The sequence below is a fragment of the Malaclemys terrapin genome, chromosome 3, assembly GCF_027887155.1.
Source record: "Malaclemys terrapin pileata isolate rMalTer1 chromosome 3, rMalTer1.hap1, whole genome shotgun sequence".
In the NCBI taxonomy this organism is placed as follows: Eukaryota; Metazoa; Chordata; order Testudines; family Emydidae; genus Malaclemys; species Malaclemys terrapin.
Window position 1 is genome coordinate 26,271,306 of NC_071507.1, and position 18,027 is coordinate 26,289,332.

The 18,027-nt window shown below is 40.8% G+C and overlaps 1 protein-coding gene across 2 annotated transcripts in view; it reads right to left on the reverse strand.

The window, feature by feature from the left end:
- The window catches only part of EML6 (EMAP like 6), a 360,064-nt gene that overhangs the window by 63,609 nt on the left and 278,428 nt on the right, over window positions 1–18,027 (reverse strand). For both annotated transcript variants that reach the window (XM_054023674.1, XM_054023673.1), the window contains exons 18-24: window positions 12,243–12,343; window positions 10,150–10,352; window positions 8,648–8,759; window positions 7,791–7,918; window positions 4,699–4,840; window positions 3,281–3,433; window positions 2,881–3,012 (exon numbers count right to left, since the gene is read on the reverse strand). In XM_054023674.1, the coding sequence (XP_053879649.1) occupies window positions 2,881–3,012; window positions 3,281–3,433; window positions 4,699–4,840; window positions 7,791–7,918; window positions 8,648–8,759; window positions 10,150–10,352; window positions 12,243–12,343 (971 nt within the window). The remainder of the gene's footprint in view (window positions 1–2,880; window positions 3,013–3,280; window positions 3,434–4,698; window positions 4,841–7,790; window positions 7,919–8,647; window positions 8,760–10,149; window positions 10,353–12,242; window positions 12,344–18,027) is intronic.

An 18,027-nucleotide genomic window follows, 5' to 3' on the forward strand; every position in this document is an offset into this window, starting at 1 on the left:
CAGTGACCACAACAGTAGAGAGCAGTGTAGGATCCATCCTTTCAGACAGAGATGGTGGGCACACAGTAAACAGGGGCTGATGAAAAATGCAATGAAATGCAGTTGGAAGCCCATGGAATGATGGGATGGAAAAACTGCATCATGGGATGTTGAGCCTGCACTCATGATACATTGCAATCCATTCCACCTTCCCACAACTCCTAGTTGCAGAAGGTGGCGAGTAGCACAGTTGGATAGCCACCCACAGTGCACTGCTCTCTATCTTGATGCTAGAGCACCAACCGTGAATGTGCTCTGCTGACAGAAGGAGCATTATGTGAACATGCACAAATGATGTAATTATATTGGCGAAACTTGCATCGACAAAACTCTGTAGTGTAGACAAAGTCTTAAATAGGAAAAGTAATTATTGATAAGCATAGGCCCTAGTTCACGTTTTATGATTTTGTTTTGTATGTAACCATTTGTTTCCATCATTCACACTTGTTTCTATTTCAATCTCTAGTCTTACTTAAATAAATTTCCTTTTGTTTTACTATAATTGAACCCAAGTGCTGTGTGTGATACAAGAGCGGTGGGCTGAGGTAAAACTGGGGTACACTGTTCCTTTGGAAACAGAGGACCTGGCATTTCTGTGGGCTGGACACCACAGAAGGACACTTTGAAGGGACTTGGACGCTGGGGCATATCTGTTGTGAACCTGCAGGGCAAAGGCAGGCTGATATAGCCCAGAGGAGAGTGCTTGAGTGGCTGACAGGCTGGTTGGGTGGAGCTAACACCAGCTAGCACAGACAAGATTCCCTTGTGCTGGAAGCAGGTGGCCAGAAGGAGGACTCACTGCCCCGGGTGCCCCGAGAAGTGTCATACATGTATCATATCCCACAACTTGATGTCCAGGTATTGTAAAACAAGTTGTTATTGTTTGTATCACAATAGTGCCAAGGAGCCCTAGTCATTGACCAGGACCCCATTGTTCTAGATGCAGTACAACCAGAGAAAAAAAAGATGGTCCCTGCTCCAAAGAGCTTAACTAGTTAAGAGTGACATTATCTTGGCCCAAGTTCTAATCAAAATGCACAGAGCCTGACCCGCAGTAAACTCTGATGAAGAGAAATTAAAATATATAAGCTGCATATCACTTCGATTCCTCTGCTGACTACACCCTCCCTTCCACATTGCAAAGTGGGATTTTGGTGTAAGTACAACATTCCACTTCTTCACTAGAATCGTACCTATGAAAAGGACTCACTCACTGTCTATTTTCACTTCCCCTTATGTCAGTCATAACCCTCAAAGTGGGAAAATGTTCAGTAGTTGTTGTTCACAGAGAATTGATGTGACACAACTGGTATGCTGGATAACTTGCAAACTTGTACATGTTCTTTAATATTAAAGTAAGATCAAAGAGAAGCTTATTTTAATGCTTTTGTTTTACTCTCATCCCTGAGCCTCAAGTACTTAGGTGGGTGTCTGGTACTGTACAAAGCACATGTATAAAAGAGTCAGAAAGTGAAATATTTTAAAGTAAATCGATCCAGTTAGTGGACTGGAGAAGTTAGAAAGAGGAGGAGGTAGCTCAAGAACTAATAACTGTTTGGAATTGGCTTAATTGAAGGGATTCTAGTATTTAAGGATTGAAGAGCTGATAATGAAAGCAGGTTTAAAACTGGAGAGTATATTGGCATCTACCATGCATATATGATAGGGTCATAATTCAGAACCTGAATGCTTATATGATAAGATCAGAAGTCCCTCACTTTCAAACTGCATCAGCCTTATCCAACCAAATCAGAAGTAACAATAGCAGGCTTCTAAAAGAAGGGTATCCAGCCCTCCTTGATCAGGATCACAGGTCAGTTTTATGCCAGGTAAGAGAGAGGGAGAAAAGGGCAAAAAATGACCTAAAAAATTAGAGGACTAAATAAACAATAATCATACTTAAGTCTTTTTAAACTGGTAGGTCAGCACATTCCCCTGGATGTCCACATGACTGTGATCAAAATTATTTAATGTACTACTCCTTTTGTTGGAAAGTTCCCACAGTCAGAAATCCCCATAGACAGGAATGCATACCAGTCTTTGCTTCCTTACTTATTCAAAACTTTGGTTTTTTTTTAAACCTTTCAGAAAGTTAGAGCTGTATAGTATTATGAAACATGATGCTCGATTACCAGAAGACTGTTCAACAGATAGAGTTGAAAAAGATTATGTTTAATCAGCTTTGGATTGTGCAACTGCATGTAGCAAAATGCAGCTAAAATTCATAAAATTTGCCATTGTGAAATATTTCAGTATAATAGGCAAATATTTTTGTAATTTTGTAATTACTTCTTAAATACAGCAAATCCTCATTATAATTTCACACAGGGAGATGGAACTAAAAGTTGCATATCCATGGAAAGTTATATCTACATTTGAAAAAGACTAAGAAAATGAGGCTACTTGTATCACAGTATGGTATGATTTTGGTAATGCTCTCTGACTGGCTTCATCACAATAAATGCCACGTAGTGCTCAGTGAACAGAAGAAGGAGGAAATCAGTCATGAGAGGTGGAATAGATGTTCGTCATGTGTTGCTAGCATGCAACTACAGAGCATCAGATAAAGAAAAACATCAACATTACATTCATGCATGACATTTTAGTTAGATGTTCTAAGTGAGTACCACAATCTTCAGCACAGATGTTGTCAGTAAGTATGCATTCCATCAATAAAAATTAATTGCAGTTGGGATGTGGGATGTATAAGAGCATTTTTTCTGGAACAAGGATATTATGAGGCAGTTTTTCTATATCATAATTGGAACAGGCACACATTTGACATTTACTTTTACTGTAATTATAGACATTTCAATTCACATATTTGGTCAAAGATTTTACCTCTTGAGTCCCAGTCAATGTGTGTGATATAGCTAGATGCACCTTTGCAGATGCCAACTCTTTTGCTGGTAAGCACATTGTAAATATCTACAAAATTATCATGGGACGCCACTGCCAGATATTTTCCTGAATCTGTAAAAGAAAGAAATCCAAGTTAACTAAAGTATATGTGAGTATTCTTGATATTATTATTATTATTACTTATTTCTAATGCAGTAGTACTCAAACACCTCAGTCAGGATTAGAGCCCATTGTGCTAGGCTCTGTACAAACACATCAGAATGAAAAATACCTAATAGCCATGGTTCACATATAAAACAAATTTGCCCTCAACATTCCATTTTAAGTCGATCATTGAAAACAAAACCAAAAAACAACTTATTTTATCCTTTGACTGCACCTCGTGAAAATTTGATATCAGAGATCATTTCCTTTCTGTGGTGGAAAGAGACCATATCTTCAACAGTATCAACATTCACTACCAGAAAACTCCCATCATTCAACCCTACAGCCAAGGATTTCCCATCAGGAGAAAAGGCACAGCATCTTCCACCTGGAAAAGAAATTCAAAAGAAACACCTTATTGTTTATAATGTTGGACTGAGGAAACCAGCAATAATCTGCAGCTAGAAGGTCTCCCCACAGAAAAGGTCTATAAATTAATCATTTCTTAGGGTATGTATACACTGGAATCAGAGGTGTGATTGCAGATCATGTTGGCATACTGACACTACGGGTACGTCTTCACTACCCGCCGTATCAGCGGGTAGCAATCGATTTATCTGGGATCGATATATAGCGTCTCGTTAAGACGTGATATATCGATCCCCGAACGCGCTCACCGTCGACTCCAGAACTCCACCAGCACGAGTGGCAGTAGCACAGTCGACGGGGGAGCCGCAGCCGTCAATCCCGCGCCATGTGGACCCCAGGTAATTCGATCTAAAATACTTCGACTTCAGCTACGCTCTTCGCGTAGCTGAAGTTGCATATCTTAGATCGATCCCTCCCCCCAGTGTAGACCAGCCCTACCTTTAATCTAGCTAGTACAGCTAAAAATAGCTGTGAAGATGTGGTGGCACGGACATGGCACAGGCTGTACACTCATACACACTCATGTTACTAGCCTATGCTGGAATCCATGCTGCTACATTTTCACTACTATTTGTAGTTGTGCTAGGTAGATTAAAGTTACCATGGATATGTCTAGCTAAACTGCAATCACACCTCTGAGTGGAGCGTAGTCATACCCTCCTAATCTTAATGAGACAGTCTAACTGCATAACTATTATTTGTTGGAATTTTCAGGAGCACCATTTCGACAGTTACTCACTGCTTTATGTAGAGGAGGAAGGATGTATATCCACAACTGACCAGCTGCCCAGAAGTTGAAGTGGGGGAATAAAATATAAAGTTCACATTGCCACTGGATCCTGATCCTGACTGCTTTTTATCACATGGAAAATTATCTTGTCTGTAACTTGGTAAGAAAACTTTTTAAAGCAGAACAATAAACAATTTGTGGGCTTTAAAATGTCCTTAGGGAGAGAGAATGATTTTGTGGTTAAAACATAGGACTTGTAGAGTCAGGGGAAATGGGTTCTTTTCCCTCCTTTGCCATAGACCTGCTTTATGTCAGGGACATCACCCCTTCTGTGTCCCAGTTTCTCTATATGCTCCTATTCCCTATCAACTTACTAGGGATATTAGAGGCTCAATTCATGTCTGTTGAGTGCATTGAGAGACACAGATGGAAGGCACTATAGAAATGCAGTGCATATTATTCTTGCAGTATATACAGTCAAAGGAGAAAGTTACCTTTTTTCAGTTTCCTCACTGCTAACATGCGGTGTTGTGAGGAAAGTTCCCAGATTCTCAGTGTTTTATCATCACTCACTGTTGCACAGATAGGCAAGAGAGGGTGAGCTGCCAAGCCCCACACTTCTCCTTCCATATGGCCCTAAAGAAAGTCATAGAAGTTAAGGATGGATAACACCTTTTAATGTCTGTAGGCCATCCCCCTGCGAGTGCATTTTCTAGTGCTCTGTCTAATCTTTTAAATGTCTCAGATAATAGGGCTTCCACCACCTCCTTCAGAAGATGTTTCTCATTCTAAGGAAGGGTATGTCTACACTTCCAAGATGGAGATATACATTCCCAGCACAAGGAGACATACATACACACTAGCTCTGATCAAGCTAGTGGGCTAAAAATGCAGCTATGGCAACGTGAGGGACTAGATGCCCCAAGTACGTTCTTAGTGTCTCTGATGGGCATGCATTCTGGGTAGCTAAACCCTTCACTGCTGAAGCTGCTGTGACTACACTATTTTTAGTGCACTAGCTCAATCAGAACTAGTTCAAATATGTGTCCTCGAGCAGGGAGTCATCCCCCCCGCTTCCCCAACTCCAACCCAAGTATAGACATACCCTAAGAGAACTTACTGTCAGGTCCTGCTCCTGATAATCAGCCTTAATGTACTCTTCCTTCATTTCATTCCATCACTACTAGGTGTAAACCTTGTACAATCCTAAACAAATTATCTCTCTTCCGCCCTTCAATACTTGTACAGGAGACAGTTATGTCCATAGAGTGCTATCCTAAGATCCTAACACAGGCAACGTTCTCAATGATGTTTATGGAAGTTAAGCATTCTGCAGGATTCTGATCTGGTATTAGTCATTGTTTAGTTCTTTTAATTTTTTCTCATAAGTCAATCTTTATATCCCTTTAATCATTTTTGTTGCTCTTCTCTGGATTTTCTCCAGTTTGGATACAGCTTTCCAGTACTAGATGCTGCCCAAATTACAAGCCTGAATGACAGGCAGGATGGTGGTGGTGTCAAATGTCAGAAAGAGAAACCAAGATTTTAATTTGGCTAAAAGGAGACAGGTCTGTAGTAAAGAGCACATCAAGCTACCTATCTCTTCCTCATACCTTTTCAGTGATTTTTCTCACATGCATAAACAGAGGAATCTTGAGTATGAGTTGACAGATTATTTTACCTCTGGTGTGGTGTGACCACTCCTGGTATACTGTGCCCACAATTCAACAAGGATGTTGATAAATTGGAGAAGGTTCAGAGAAGAGCCACAAGAATGATTAAAGGATTAGACCACATGCCTTACAGTTATAGACCCAAAGAGCTCAATCTATTTAGCTTAACAAAGAGAAGATTAAGGGGTAACTTGATTATAGTCTGTAAGTATATATATGGAGATCAAATCTTTAATATTTTCTCCTCAATCTAATAGAGAAAGGTATAACATGATCCAGTGGCTGGAAGTTGAAGCTAGACAAATTCAGATTGGAAATAAGGTGTACATTTTTAACAGTGAGGGTAATTAACCATTTGGAACTACTTACGAAGGGTCGTGGTGGATTCTCCATCACTGACCATTTTTAAATCAAGATTGAATGTATTTCTAAAAGATACTCTTTAAGAATTGTTTTGGGGAAGTCCTATGGCCTGTGTTATGCAGGAGGTCAAACTAGATGATCACAATGGTCCCTTCGAATCTATGAGTCTACTGAAGGACAAGGTCAGATCATTTCCTATTACTGCGAGTGATGGACTCCAGTTTAGCAATTTGCATTTTGTAGACATGGAAAAACTCCACTAAAACAACAAAAGTTTACTGGTTCATCAGGACCTCTTGATCACATCTTACATATTTTCTATTTGTGCTTGAGTTGATATATGTATAACAGTAATTTTGTCTGGATGACATATTATAAAAATTATTTCTATATAACTTTATTATGCTAGATGCAGGCACCACATATTTTCTTTATCAGCAGAACTCACCACAGAAATCAGGTTATTTTCATACAATTTCAGTATCACACTACATTAGCATTTGTCAGAGCAGAAATATATGAGAAGATTATCATTTCAAATGTTCTGGTTAAAACTCAAGTACAAAATACATCTGCTCATACCCCATGTTGTTATGGCTATCACACAAGTAGCAGAAACTGCAAGGTTGCTTTACATGCCTGGAATGAATTCCATACAATAGTATTACAGATAAGAAATAATGTTTTGTAAAAACACTAGACATTTTAGATATAGCTATGATTTAATAAAATAGAATGTAAATAAAACAAAAGAAACATTTTGACTACTTTAACTGAAGTCTTATTTTTAAAAAGTGGCTCAAACTCCCCAAAAGTGGATCAAATTACAATAAACTCCATACTTGAATTAAAAAAGAACAACCCAAACATACAAAAGGAGAGCTTAAACAACTTTTCAGTATAAAAGGAGTGCTATCCTGCAAAGTTGGTATAGTTATTAAAACAAAACAACATCAAGGGGCACATATACTAGAAATTTGTAAAATATTTTGCTAAATCCATAGATGTTATAAGTCACACAAATAGTTGTCTCTCCACTTCTCAGGAAAGATGTAATAGCAGATTGCTGTAGTGAGCTGTCAGTTTACTAAAACTTAACATTTATTACAAAATAAAGTATAGAATATTTACTAGTATGCTATATGATTTCAGCATAAATAAACTGAACCACAACTGTCAAAATAAAATGAACAAATTACGTTTTGTGTTGCAAAAGCCCTGCTTTTTAGTTCTTATTGTTATATATATATATATATTTCCATAGGTCCTAATCCAGCTCCCATTAAAGTAAGTGAAAAGACTCAATAGTACTCAAAGTTAATGGACTCTTACTTGTTTTTCCCCCCCTCAAAATTCAGTAATTCACAACAGGTCTCCACTCTTCAGTATGAATCATCAAGGTCCTACTGTACATCAGTTTCTGAATGAACAGGGAGGGATGGCAAATAACTGACCAACAGTATTAAAGAAAACAAAGAGAGAGCAATTGGGGAAATCTTAGGAATTCTTGCATTCTTATGAACTATTTGATGAAGAATACTAGATTGTACCTGAACAAGCAGAGTCATGGGGCCACTTTTATCAATTTCAAGTATCTCTCCATTTCTGGTCCCCACTAGTATATGCCCATGTCCTAAGGTGATGGCACGAATGGAGGGATTATCTTCCAAAAGTAAACCTGAAAGATAAAAAAATGTGCATTTAAACTTCTTATTTGCAAAATCAAAGAAAACTCTCAGTTAGTATTATACCTTATGTTTTCTATGATCAAAATCTATTTAAGATAGTCACACCATAATATGTAAGATGTGCTTGTTTGTTAGTTAACTGACCTGTGGATTTATGTAATAGTTGGGAATGGGGGCGGGGTTGTGCTCTTCTGCACTGTACAGGGAATCCTCTTGATAATTTAAAGGCAGATATTTTATTATATTGTAAATGATTGTGTTTAATTGTATAAGGTGCTCAGGTGCTATAGCAATAAAGGTGTTAGTTTTGTAAATATCTGTACATATTATTTTGAAGACTTTGATCATATGATCCAAACTAGCACCTAACAATAATCCATTACAGAAGAAGAAACTGTATCTGAAACATCATAATTCACAGGGTTCTTTAAATTTACAGAGAATCTGCTTCTACTCAGAAATCTGGCCATGTAGACAGAGCACTTGAAGAGCTAGTTATTTAACAAGGAGAATGCATTTTGAAATGGTTGGAAAAATAAGTTGGTGACACTTTTTTTTAAATGCTCTTACTTATCCAAAACCAATGCCAAATGTCAGGAGAATGAGGGAAGAATTTAATTGGTCAACCGGTTGTTTTGGTAAGATTTTGATACTTTTTCACACCATTTTACCAACCATGATGCATATGTCCTTTATCAATATATTCTGAAAAATAATACCTTTAGAGCTAGGGGATAATGCTGATCTTTTAATAGCATATGTCTTCAGGCACCTCTCAAACATATCATCCCAGAGTGCCACAACTCCATCTTTTCCACCTGTTACGAAACCCTGCACAAACACAGTTTGAAAAATACAGTTAAATTCCAATCTTCTACATTAAAATGTTAATTCATAAAATGAGATATGTCCACATTGATCAAGTTACAGTACAACTTTTTCTTTGTTTGTTTTGCATAGGAGTCTCCCCCAAAATCTGTGGTCAGATTACAGATGTCCTGCACACAGGTATTAAAGCAGCAGAGAGTTCCTTCCCTCGAGCCAGAGGTGAAAGTAAGCCGGTACGCCCCGGTACAGCATACTGGCAAGAGCCGGTGCACTGTACTGGGGCGGCCTGGCTTCCCCAGGCGGCAATTTAAAGCAGTTGCTGGAGACCCAGGCCCTTTAAATTGCCTCCAGAGCCCTGCTGCTGGAGCCCTGGGGTAGCAGCAGAGGGCTCCGGGGGTTATTTAAAGGACTGGGGCTCCCGCTGCCTCTACTGCCCTGAGCCCTTTAAATAGCCGCCGGAGTCCCGTCGCCGCTACCCCAGGGCTCCGGGGGCTATTTAAAGGGCCGGGGCGGTAGAAGCAGGTGAGTCCTGGGCCCTTTAAATAGCCCCCAGAGCCCTGGAGTAGCGGTGGGGCTCCTGGGCCCTTTAAACCGCTGCCGGAGCCCCTGGCTGCCGCTGCCACCCCAGGGCTCTGGCAGCAGGGCTCCAGGGGCTATTTAAAGGGCTGGGGCCGTAGAGGTAGTGGGAGTCCCGGACCCTTTAAATAGTCGCTGGAGTCCCGCCGCTACCCCAGGGCTCCAGGGGCTATTTAAAGGGCCGGGGTGGTAGAAGCACTAATGACACTACAAGAAAGAAAAAATAGTTTTGCCAGTTATTCAAAGTATCTTGAAAACAATATCTTCCTTGGATGTTGGAAGTTTTTCTTGTCTGTGTGATATTCTAATGAAAAAGGCATTAGTGCTATCCCAATGCATGAACAGCTTCATCATAAAAATAGGTTTTGTGGTGGTGATAGGGTATTAAAAATATTCTTTGTTATGCTGCATGCCTTCAAAGACATGGAAATGAAAGAAATGTGTACACAGTTAATGTATATTTTAGAGTTACAGTATTTTGGCTCATCTTAGAAAGTTATTGACCATAGGTCAATACATTAAATGTTGGCAAAGGAGCATATCACCACAAAACATTGCAGCTCATTATCGTCAATTACATTTTGTGTTTTTAGCCACATTCCATTTTACCTACTGAAATCTGTTCTGCTGATACAGAAGCCATGTTTTTAAAGCACATCCATTGTTTTCACTAACAAAACACAATGTACTGATGTACTTCTGTACAAAACCACAAGTGTCTTTTTTAGTATATACCCTCCCTCTCTATGCACTTTCAAAATCCTCAATTGTTATGAAAATAATGAACAGAAAACAGACTATATAAGAAGATGAATACCTTATCCAATGCATGCATAGCAAATACTGGTCCATCATGGGCTTTCACTGTCTTAAGCAACCGAATATCTTTCCAGATGTAAATGTCTCCAGTAGCAGCTCCAGAGAAAACCAGATCTTCTATTCGCCCATAAGAAATATTCATCATAGTTTCCAGTTTCCCGATATTTCCAAAGGTCCCTCGTTTAGATGTAAAACCTCCTCCTGTAATGTGAACAACATTAAGTCTCACTACATTTTCAGTTTGTATCCTCAGTGCTCCGAAGGACAAAAACTTGCTGTGAATGTGGAATACCAAGCTGGCAATAGTAATGTTGGGATTTCAATGCACAGCAAGACAGTAGAATGTGGGAAATTCATGTAGGGCTACTATACCCCCCACCCACCCCCAACGCTGTGCAGAATTTTCTTCTACGGGTGATTATTTCAAGCTGCTGATGAATCTTGGGGATAAATCAGACGGAGAAAGTAGGGGCCTGGTTGGTGAATCAATTGTTCCACAAATCCACCTGCCAAATCTCCTTTTCCTCTGTGGTTGTGGGCACAGTAATGCAGAAGCTATGTATAGCATGAAGGTTGTAGAAGTGGGCATGGAGCAGTTCTGCAGACTGAGTGGGAGGATTCTGTCCTCACTTGACTGCCAGAGATCCATACTGTGCCATATTGTGCTAAAACCATTTGCTTGGTACAGAGGTCACAGCTTGGGCCTAAGAGCACAAAGAATGAAAGATCCTCGACAAAAATATAAGTACAATATGTACTAGGATAATAAGGAAATAATATAGAATTTGATTAATTTGCTTCAATTTACACATATTCAGATACTCTTAACATGAAGAGTGGCTTATTCCACAATAAGTCTCATTAATTCCAATGAGTCTATCCATGGAAAAAGCTGCTATTTAATGTGAATATATATACCAGACTTTGTCCAGTAATACTGCATGTGCTTTTATTTTATTACAGTAATACAAAATATAATAAAATCTTGTCTTCTTTAATCTGTTGGTAGCTGAGCCATTTTGGTGTTATAAACCAGCATGGCATTTGTAAACTATGTCATTCTGAGTTAGCTTCAGTTCTAGTTTTAACTATCCCTGTACTGCCTGTCTTTATTGATCTTAACATAGCCAAGGTTTAATCCAAAATTACTTTACATAGTACTTCATGAATATGAGAGTAATAGTCCTGGAGAGCGGGTCAGCCAAAATCCTTACTCAAAAATCAAGTCTACGTGTTTGCTCTCTCTCCTATCTTTGATAGGACAGTCAAGAAGAATGGTGTCAAGTATCAGAGGGGTAGTCGTGTTAGTCTGAATCTGTAAAAAGTAACAGAGGGTCCTGTGGCACCTTAGTCTCAAGAAGAATGGTCACTCCCAGTCTGCAAGGCTTGCTTAATAGTTTGCAGAGTGTAACAAATGTTCTTAAGCTGGTAAAAATCCTGTGTGTGTGTCATACATAGGCATGATACTGTATTACTATGAAACAATATCATGACATGGCGAAGAAATTTTTTTGCCCATAGGATAAATGTAAACCATCACAACTTATGCAAAATAATTGGTCTCCATTTTTTTTTCCCATGCAGTAGGTGTTTTGAGGCCACTCACTAACCCAGCTGTTCAGTCTGGCAACTTGAGTCTAGGCTGCTATGTCTTTCTGATGACTAAAGAAAACTCTATCTGGAAAACATGAGGATTACAGAACTGTTATGATGGTAGCTGGAATTCAAACACTACCATTTTTAGCAATCCAGCTTGAGGTAATTAAGGCTCATAACTACCAGCTGGCTTCCCTATGGGAAAGGTCACACCTCTTGTCTCTACATCTGGCCAAGTGGCTCAGCCAAGTCACAGGAATGCATCTTTTCTGAGAGCCAAAGAGGCATGCTCAGTGGACTCTCTTTAGCATTATGATTAGAGTTAATACAGCTATTAGTTGGAGATGGCTTCCAAAGAGAAGGGCAGGAACATGGTGTCATTTGCAGACCCAGAAGTAGATTCTGCAGTTCTACTGTATTTTGATTACTAGAAACTTCAGATAGACTGAGACTCCTGATATACAAATGCATTAAAATATTAACCCAGTACAGTACCTGCTTGTTGCCAAAATTTGATATGTTTCATCCCAACTGTGACTAGTTTGTCTACATGATGTGGGTTACACTTCACTACAAATATTTTATCTTTATGGCCCCTGCAATAAACAAACACATGATAAAAATGACTGAACATATTTAAATAAATAATTGTATACATTTTTGAATGTTTTACAATTTTCTACAAACCAACTGCAAACAAGTAGATTTTGGATAAAAAGATTACTTACCCATACCGTACCTCATGTTCTTTGAGATGTGTAGTTTGTATATATATTCCACAGCTGGTGAATGCACATTTAGTGTGCATGCATCAGAGAATTTTCTAGTCAGCAGTATTTATTAGGAATGGCGCGTGCAACCTTCCTCTCCTCATGCATTCCAGCAAAGTTGAAGTCACCCCACCACACCTAGTTCCTTCGCTACTGGGAGAGCCCATGACATCAGACTGGTGGAGACATCCATAAGATGCCTTTCAGTAACCTCTTTGTCATAGGTGGAAGAAGACTGAGGATTGGTCAGTTGGTGGGTGGATAGTTGAAACAGCTGCCAGATGAACCTGCAGCAAGCTTTGCAAGAGCCCAGAGTGCTTCAGGTGCCACAGGTACAGTTGCAGGGTGGTCTATCCAATCAGCTGGCCTCATAATTAGGCCCTGCTGCTTTAGCATCTCTTTCAGTTCAATGTGTTAGGGACCCCCTGAACAGGATTCAGCTTGGTCAGTTTTCTTAAGAACATAAGAACGGCCACACTGGGTCAGACCAATGGCCCATTTAGCCCAGTATCCTGTCTTCTGAGAGTGGCGAATGCCAGGTGCTTCAGAGGGAGTGAACAGAACAGGTAATAATCAAGTGATCCATCTTCTGTTGCCCATTCCCAGCATCTGGCTAACAGAGGATAGGGACACTTCAGAGCATGGTTTTTCTCCCTGCACATCCTAGCTAATAGCCATTGATGAACCTAACTTCGCATGAACTTATCTAGTTCTTTTTTGAACCGTTATAGTCTTGGCCTTCAGAATATCCTCTGGCAAAGAGTTCCACAGGTTGACTGTGCGCTGTGTGAATAAATACTTTCTTTTGCTTGTTTTAAACCTGCTGCCTATTCATTTCATTTGATGAGCCCTAGTTCTTGTGTTATGAGAAGGAGTAAATAACACTTCCTTATTTACTTTCTCCACATCAGTCATGATTTTATAGACTTCTATTCCCACCCTTAGTCGTCTCTTTTGCAAGCTGAAAAGTCTCCTCATATGGAAGCTGTTCCATACCACTAATCGTTTTTGTTGCCCTTTTCTGTACCTTTTCCAATTTCAATATATATTTTTTTGAGATGTGACAACCAGATCTGCATGCAGTATTCAAGATATGGGCGTACCATGGATTTATAGAGACGCGGTATATTTTCTCTTTCTTATTGGTAGCTCCCTAGTCCTGCCCATCCCAGGGCTAGACGTAGGGGAATCTGATCTGGATAAGAGAACCCGGGCGCTGGTCCTGGCCCATGGACCTGAAAGTGTGACAGTGAGGGCTAGCCTACCCTTCTGTTCACCTTCCCCATGGCCACTTCCTAACCCACCCAATGCCTCAGTTTGTGTGTAGCTGCTGTTTGATTATAGTCCTTTGTTACAAACCTCCAGAGTCTTGGGGCTGATGCATGCAACCCTCTGGTGCCCTGCACATGGTCTTGCTATCTCTGGGTGACATGGCTGAGAGGTAGACCCCCAATTAGCTTTCTTTTCAAAGACCTCAGCCTGAGTCTCGAGGGCACAGGTTGCCTATACTAGAGAACAGTGGCTGCTGCTGATAAAGTTGGGGCCTGAAATGCTTTCTCTAAGGCAGCCCTAAAAGCCTTGAGGGATCTCTGCCTCATCATCTTCTCAAGGAAGACTGAGCAGACCCTAAATAGCAAGTCCTTAGGTGGTGCATCGTAATCATTGTTGCCATTGCTCTGAAGGCCATGCCTGCAGTGTGCTTCTGGCCACCATATGTCCTTCCACAAGGATACTCTGGAAATTGACCTTGCAATCTTGTGGCAGCCTGTCAATAAACCTCTGTAAAATGCACCAGTTGATGTAGTTGTAGTCTGCCAAGATCACCTCGAAGTTCGAGATCCTCATTTGGAGGCTCAAAGTAGAGTAGGATTTTCAGCCTAGCAGGTCAAGGTACTTTGCTCCTTGCCTTTAGGATTCTATTTCTGGTGTCCCTGACGGGTTCTCTCATTGGCAACCATTACCACCAGGGAGCCTGGTTACAGGCACAAATAGAACTGTTTATATCCGGTTGCTGGGACTTGGTATCATCTATCTGCTCATTTTGATATTGGTGCCAATGAAGTTGGTGTCTGCCAATAGCCCCTCATTGATTGGAATTGTTATGCATCCTGGTCCCAACGAGTGTAGGATATCAAGGAGCTTGTGTGGCAAGTCCCATACCTCCTCAGTAGCTATCTCCAAAGCCACTACTACCCACCTCATGAGGTCTTGGAACATCTTGTAGTCCTGGGGAGTAGTAACCAATGCCAATGCTAGGGCATCATCTAGAGATGATGAGGTCATGGCTAATATCATCTGCCCTTCACCCTAGATATGCTGTACTGGAGCCACCCATTCCTGGCTCTGGTCCTGGGGAAACACAGGGAACGAAGACAGCCTCTGGTGCATTGGGACAGTTTGAGCCTTGAATGTGCCAGAGAGGCTGGGCCCAGGTACTACTCTGGTCCCAAAGGGGCCTACATGTGTCACATGTCACAATCACATAGGTCAGGGGCCACAGTATTTAATACCAGTGGTCCTGATACAGTGGTAGATTGGTACTGTGCACCACCCTCTGCCATAAGTATATACCTCTCAGCACCCTGGGCAACATCAAAACTGTCAATTGGACAGGGATGGCTGTTGGCTCTCCAGCAAGTTATAATACAAAAGGGCATAGTTCTCCAGGAAGGGTGGTGCTCACCTGGTGGACAGAGAGAGAACCTGACTAGAAGGTGGAAACCTTCAAGTCACTGGGTCCAGAAATCTGGACTGTGGGGCTCCAGTTTCTGCTAGGCTGTCAGCCCTGGTGATGCAGCCTGAAGTGGTGGAGCACTTACAGATCAGTGCAACAGTGATGACACAGGTACTTGTGCCTAAAACAAGAGCATGGTCCTTACTGGAGACAGGCTTCTACCACACTAGCCAATGATCGTTCTGACTGTCTTGGTACCAAGGAGGTTAATGTATGGCTGTCTGTCATAGCCAATGATAATGTCACAGCATCTCATGTGTTCTCTTGTGACTGCATAGTTCCATCTGCAAGGAGCAAGGTCGTGAACAGATATCACATAGGAATGTGTAGGCTCCCAATGAAGACTTGACATGATGCTTGGCCCTTTTTTCAATCAGTTTTTCCTGGCTGTCTTTCTCAAAGTGTTTACAACCTGTATTGATAGTTGCTCTTCATTCTGGTCTGTCCTTGCCTGTGTCTTAAAAGGTATCAATATTTATGCTACATGAGTTGAGCTTCTGCTTAGGGGTGTCTTTGAAGTATTTATGTTGACCACCTTTCATGCATTCTCCAAGTTTCAGCTCACCGTAGGGGACTTTTTGGGGGAGTCTATCATCAACCATTCAGGTACCATAACCTATCCATTTAAGCTGAGTTGTGATAATCATTACCTCAATGCTGGTTATTTTTGCACTTTCAAGGATGGATATCTTGTCAGCAGACCTTCAAGATAGAGCAAAGATAGTGCATATGACATTTTTCAAGTTGCTTGATGTGTCTGCAGTAAGCTTTCCACATTTCACACCTTTATAAAAGAGATGCTATCACTGCTGCATTGTATATCGTCAGTTTTGTTGACAGTTTGATGATATGCTAGTTGAGTATCCTATAGCGAAGTTTTCTGAAAGCCTGGCTTGCCTTTTGTATTCTGTGTGATATTTCTTCATCCAGGGAACCATCACTTGAGATGGTACTGCCAAGGTATATAAAGTAATTGACTTTCTTCAGATTTGTACGATTAATGGTGGTGTTTAACTCAGTGGTAATGGTTGATGGAGCTGGCTAAAGAGGACTTCAGAGTTTTCCAGCATTATGATGAGTTGAAACTGTTTAGTTGCCTCTGAGAACCTGCAGGTTAATACAGACATGACAGTGTTGGGTAGGGCCTCTATTGCAGCCAAGTGTATTTGGTGGGTACCTGCTCCAGTGCTCAGGGAACTTTTCCTAAATTTTGAGGCACCCTTAATATTCAACAGCTTGGTAGCCTTATACAGCCTTGAAAACAGATCAGGGGAGGTGATCTTCGCCTCCTCTCCTTTGAAGACCTGAACTCCAAGTTTGATCAGTCTCTGTGCTTCCCAGATAAGGAAGCCACAGGTCTGACTGACCCTGCAGCTAGTTTAGAAGTCAATACCATGGCACATTTTGATGACCTCCAGTCCCTCAAAGACCCAGATGCCTAGAACCCATGGTCAGAGTCCAGCCTCATCACCTGCTGCATGATGAAAGCCCTTAGATGTGCTTCTCTCAAGCGGTGAGTCAGCTTTGAGAAGGACTTGCAGATGTCACAGTGTTCCAGGGCATGTCTCTTGATGAAGCGGAACAGATACCTTGTGTGTCCATCATTCAGAGGCATAACTGCCTCACAGAATGGAAAGTTCTTAAAGCCTAGGGACTTGTTGCAGTCAGCCATGGTGGCCAGTACCACTGGTAACTGCAGGAAAGGGAAAGGGAACCCCTCTCCCCACAGGGTCCTATAGGCCTACCTAACTAAACCGACACTGCTAACTAACTACAATGCTGAAGTGGAGGTAAAATCCAAAGAGAGTTGCTTTGACATGTACCACAGGTGGCAGAAAGAACTTGCATGTGGTGAGGCAGCTCTGGAAGAAAGGAGGGATGCATGCACTGCCCTATTGGATACTGTTGATTGGAAAGTTCTCTAATGCATACACACTGGACGTGCACTCATCAACTGTGGAATATGTATACAGGCTAGTGCTCGAGGAACTAATAAAATTAACTCTGAGAAACTAAACAGACACTAGTAGTGGATTCATATGTATTTTGGGCCCTGTACCAACCCAAGGACTAGAAAAGGCTATGGAACTGTTGCGTGCCCTACTACAGGTTGGGGTTGGTTTCTGTGATCCCTGACCCAAGCTTAATTCTCCCACCGTCTGTATTTTCTCAGGCTTTGTGTGTATGCCAATGTTACAGAAAAGAGTGAGGGAAGCAGGGCAGAGAAAGAGAGCACATGCAAAAGGAGGATTAATTTTGCCTTCTATGTGTATATTTTTCAAAATAATTGCTTCCATGCTCTTTTTCAAAAATGCAAATTTATAAAACAGACCATCTCTTACAGGAAGTGGAATAACCACAAACTAGTGTATGCTCTTGATGGAGAAAAACTATCAATAAGGATATGGAATAAAAAAAAATAAAAAACCACCTAAGTCATTTAAACATTTTTTAAAATTATAAAAAATAGTTGCTAGTTAAAAGAATTGAATTACAACTGTAGTGCAGTGGACAGAACACTCAACTGGGAGTTAGGAGGCCAAAATTCTATTCCTAACTCTGACACTGACTAGCTCCATGACTTTGGACAAATCACTTCACTTCTCTATGCCTCTGTTTTCCCTCCCATGCTTAGTCTGTCTTGTATAGAGTCATAACTTTTCAAGCTAGAAGAGATCATTATGATAATCTAGTCTGACCTCCTCCATAATACAAGCCAAAGAATGTCACCCAATAATTTCTGCATCAAATCCACAACGTGTTTGAACTACATACA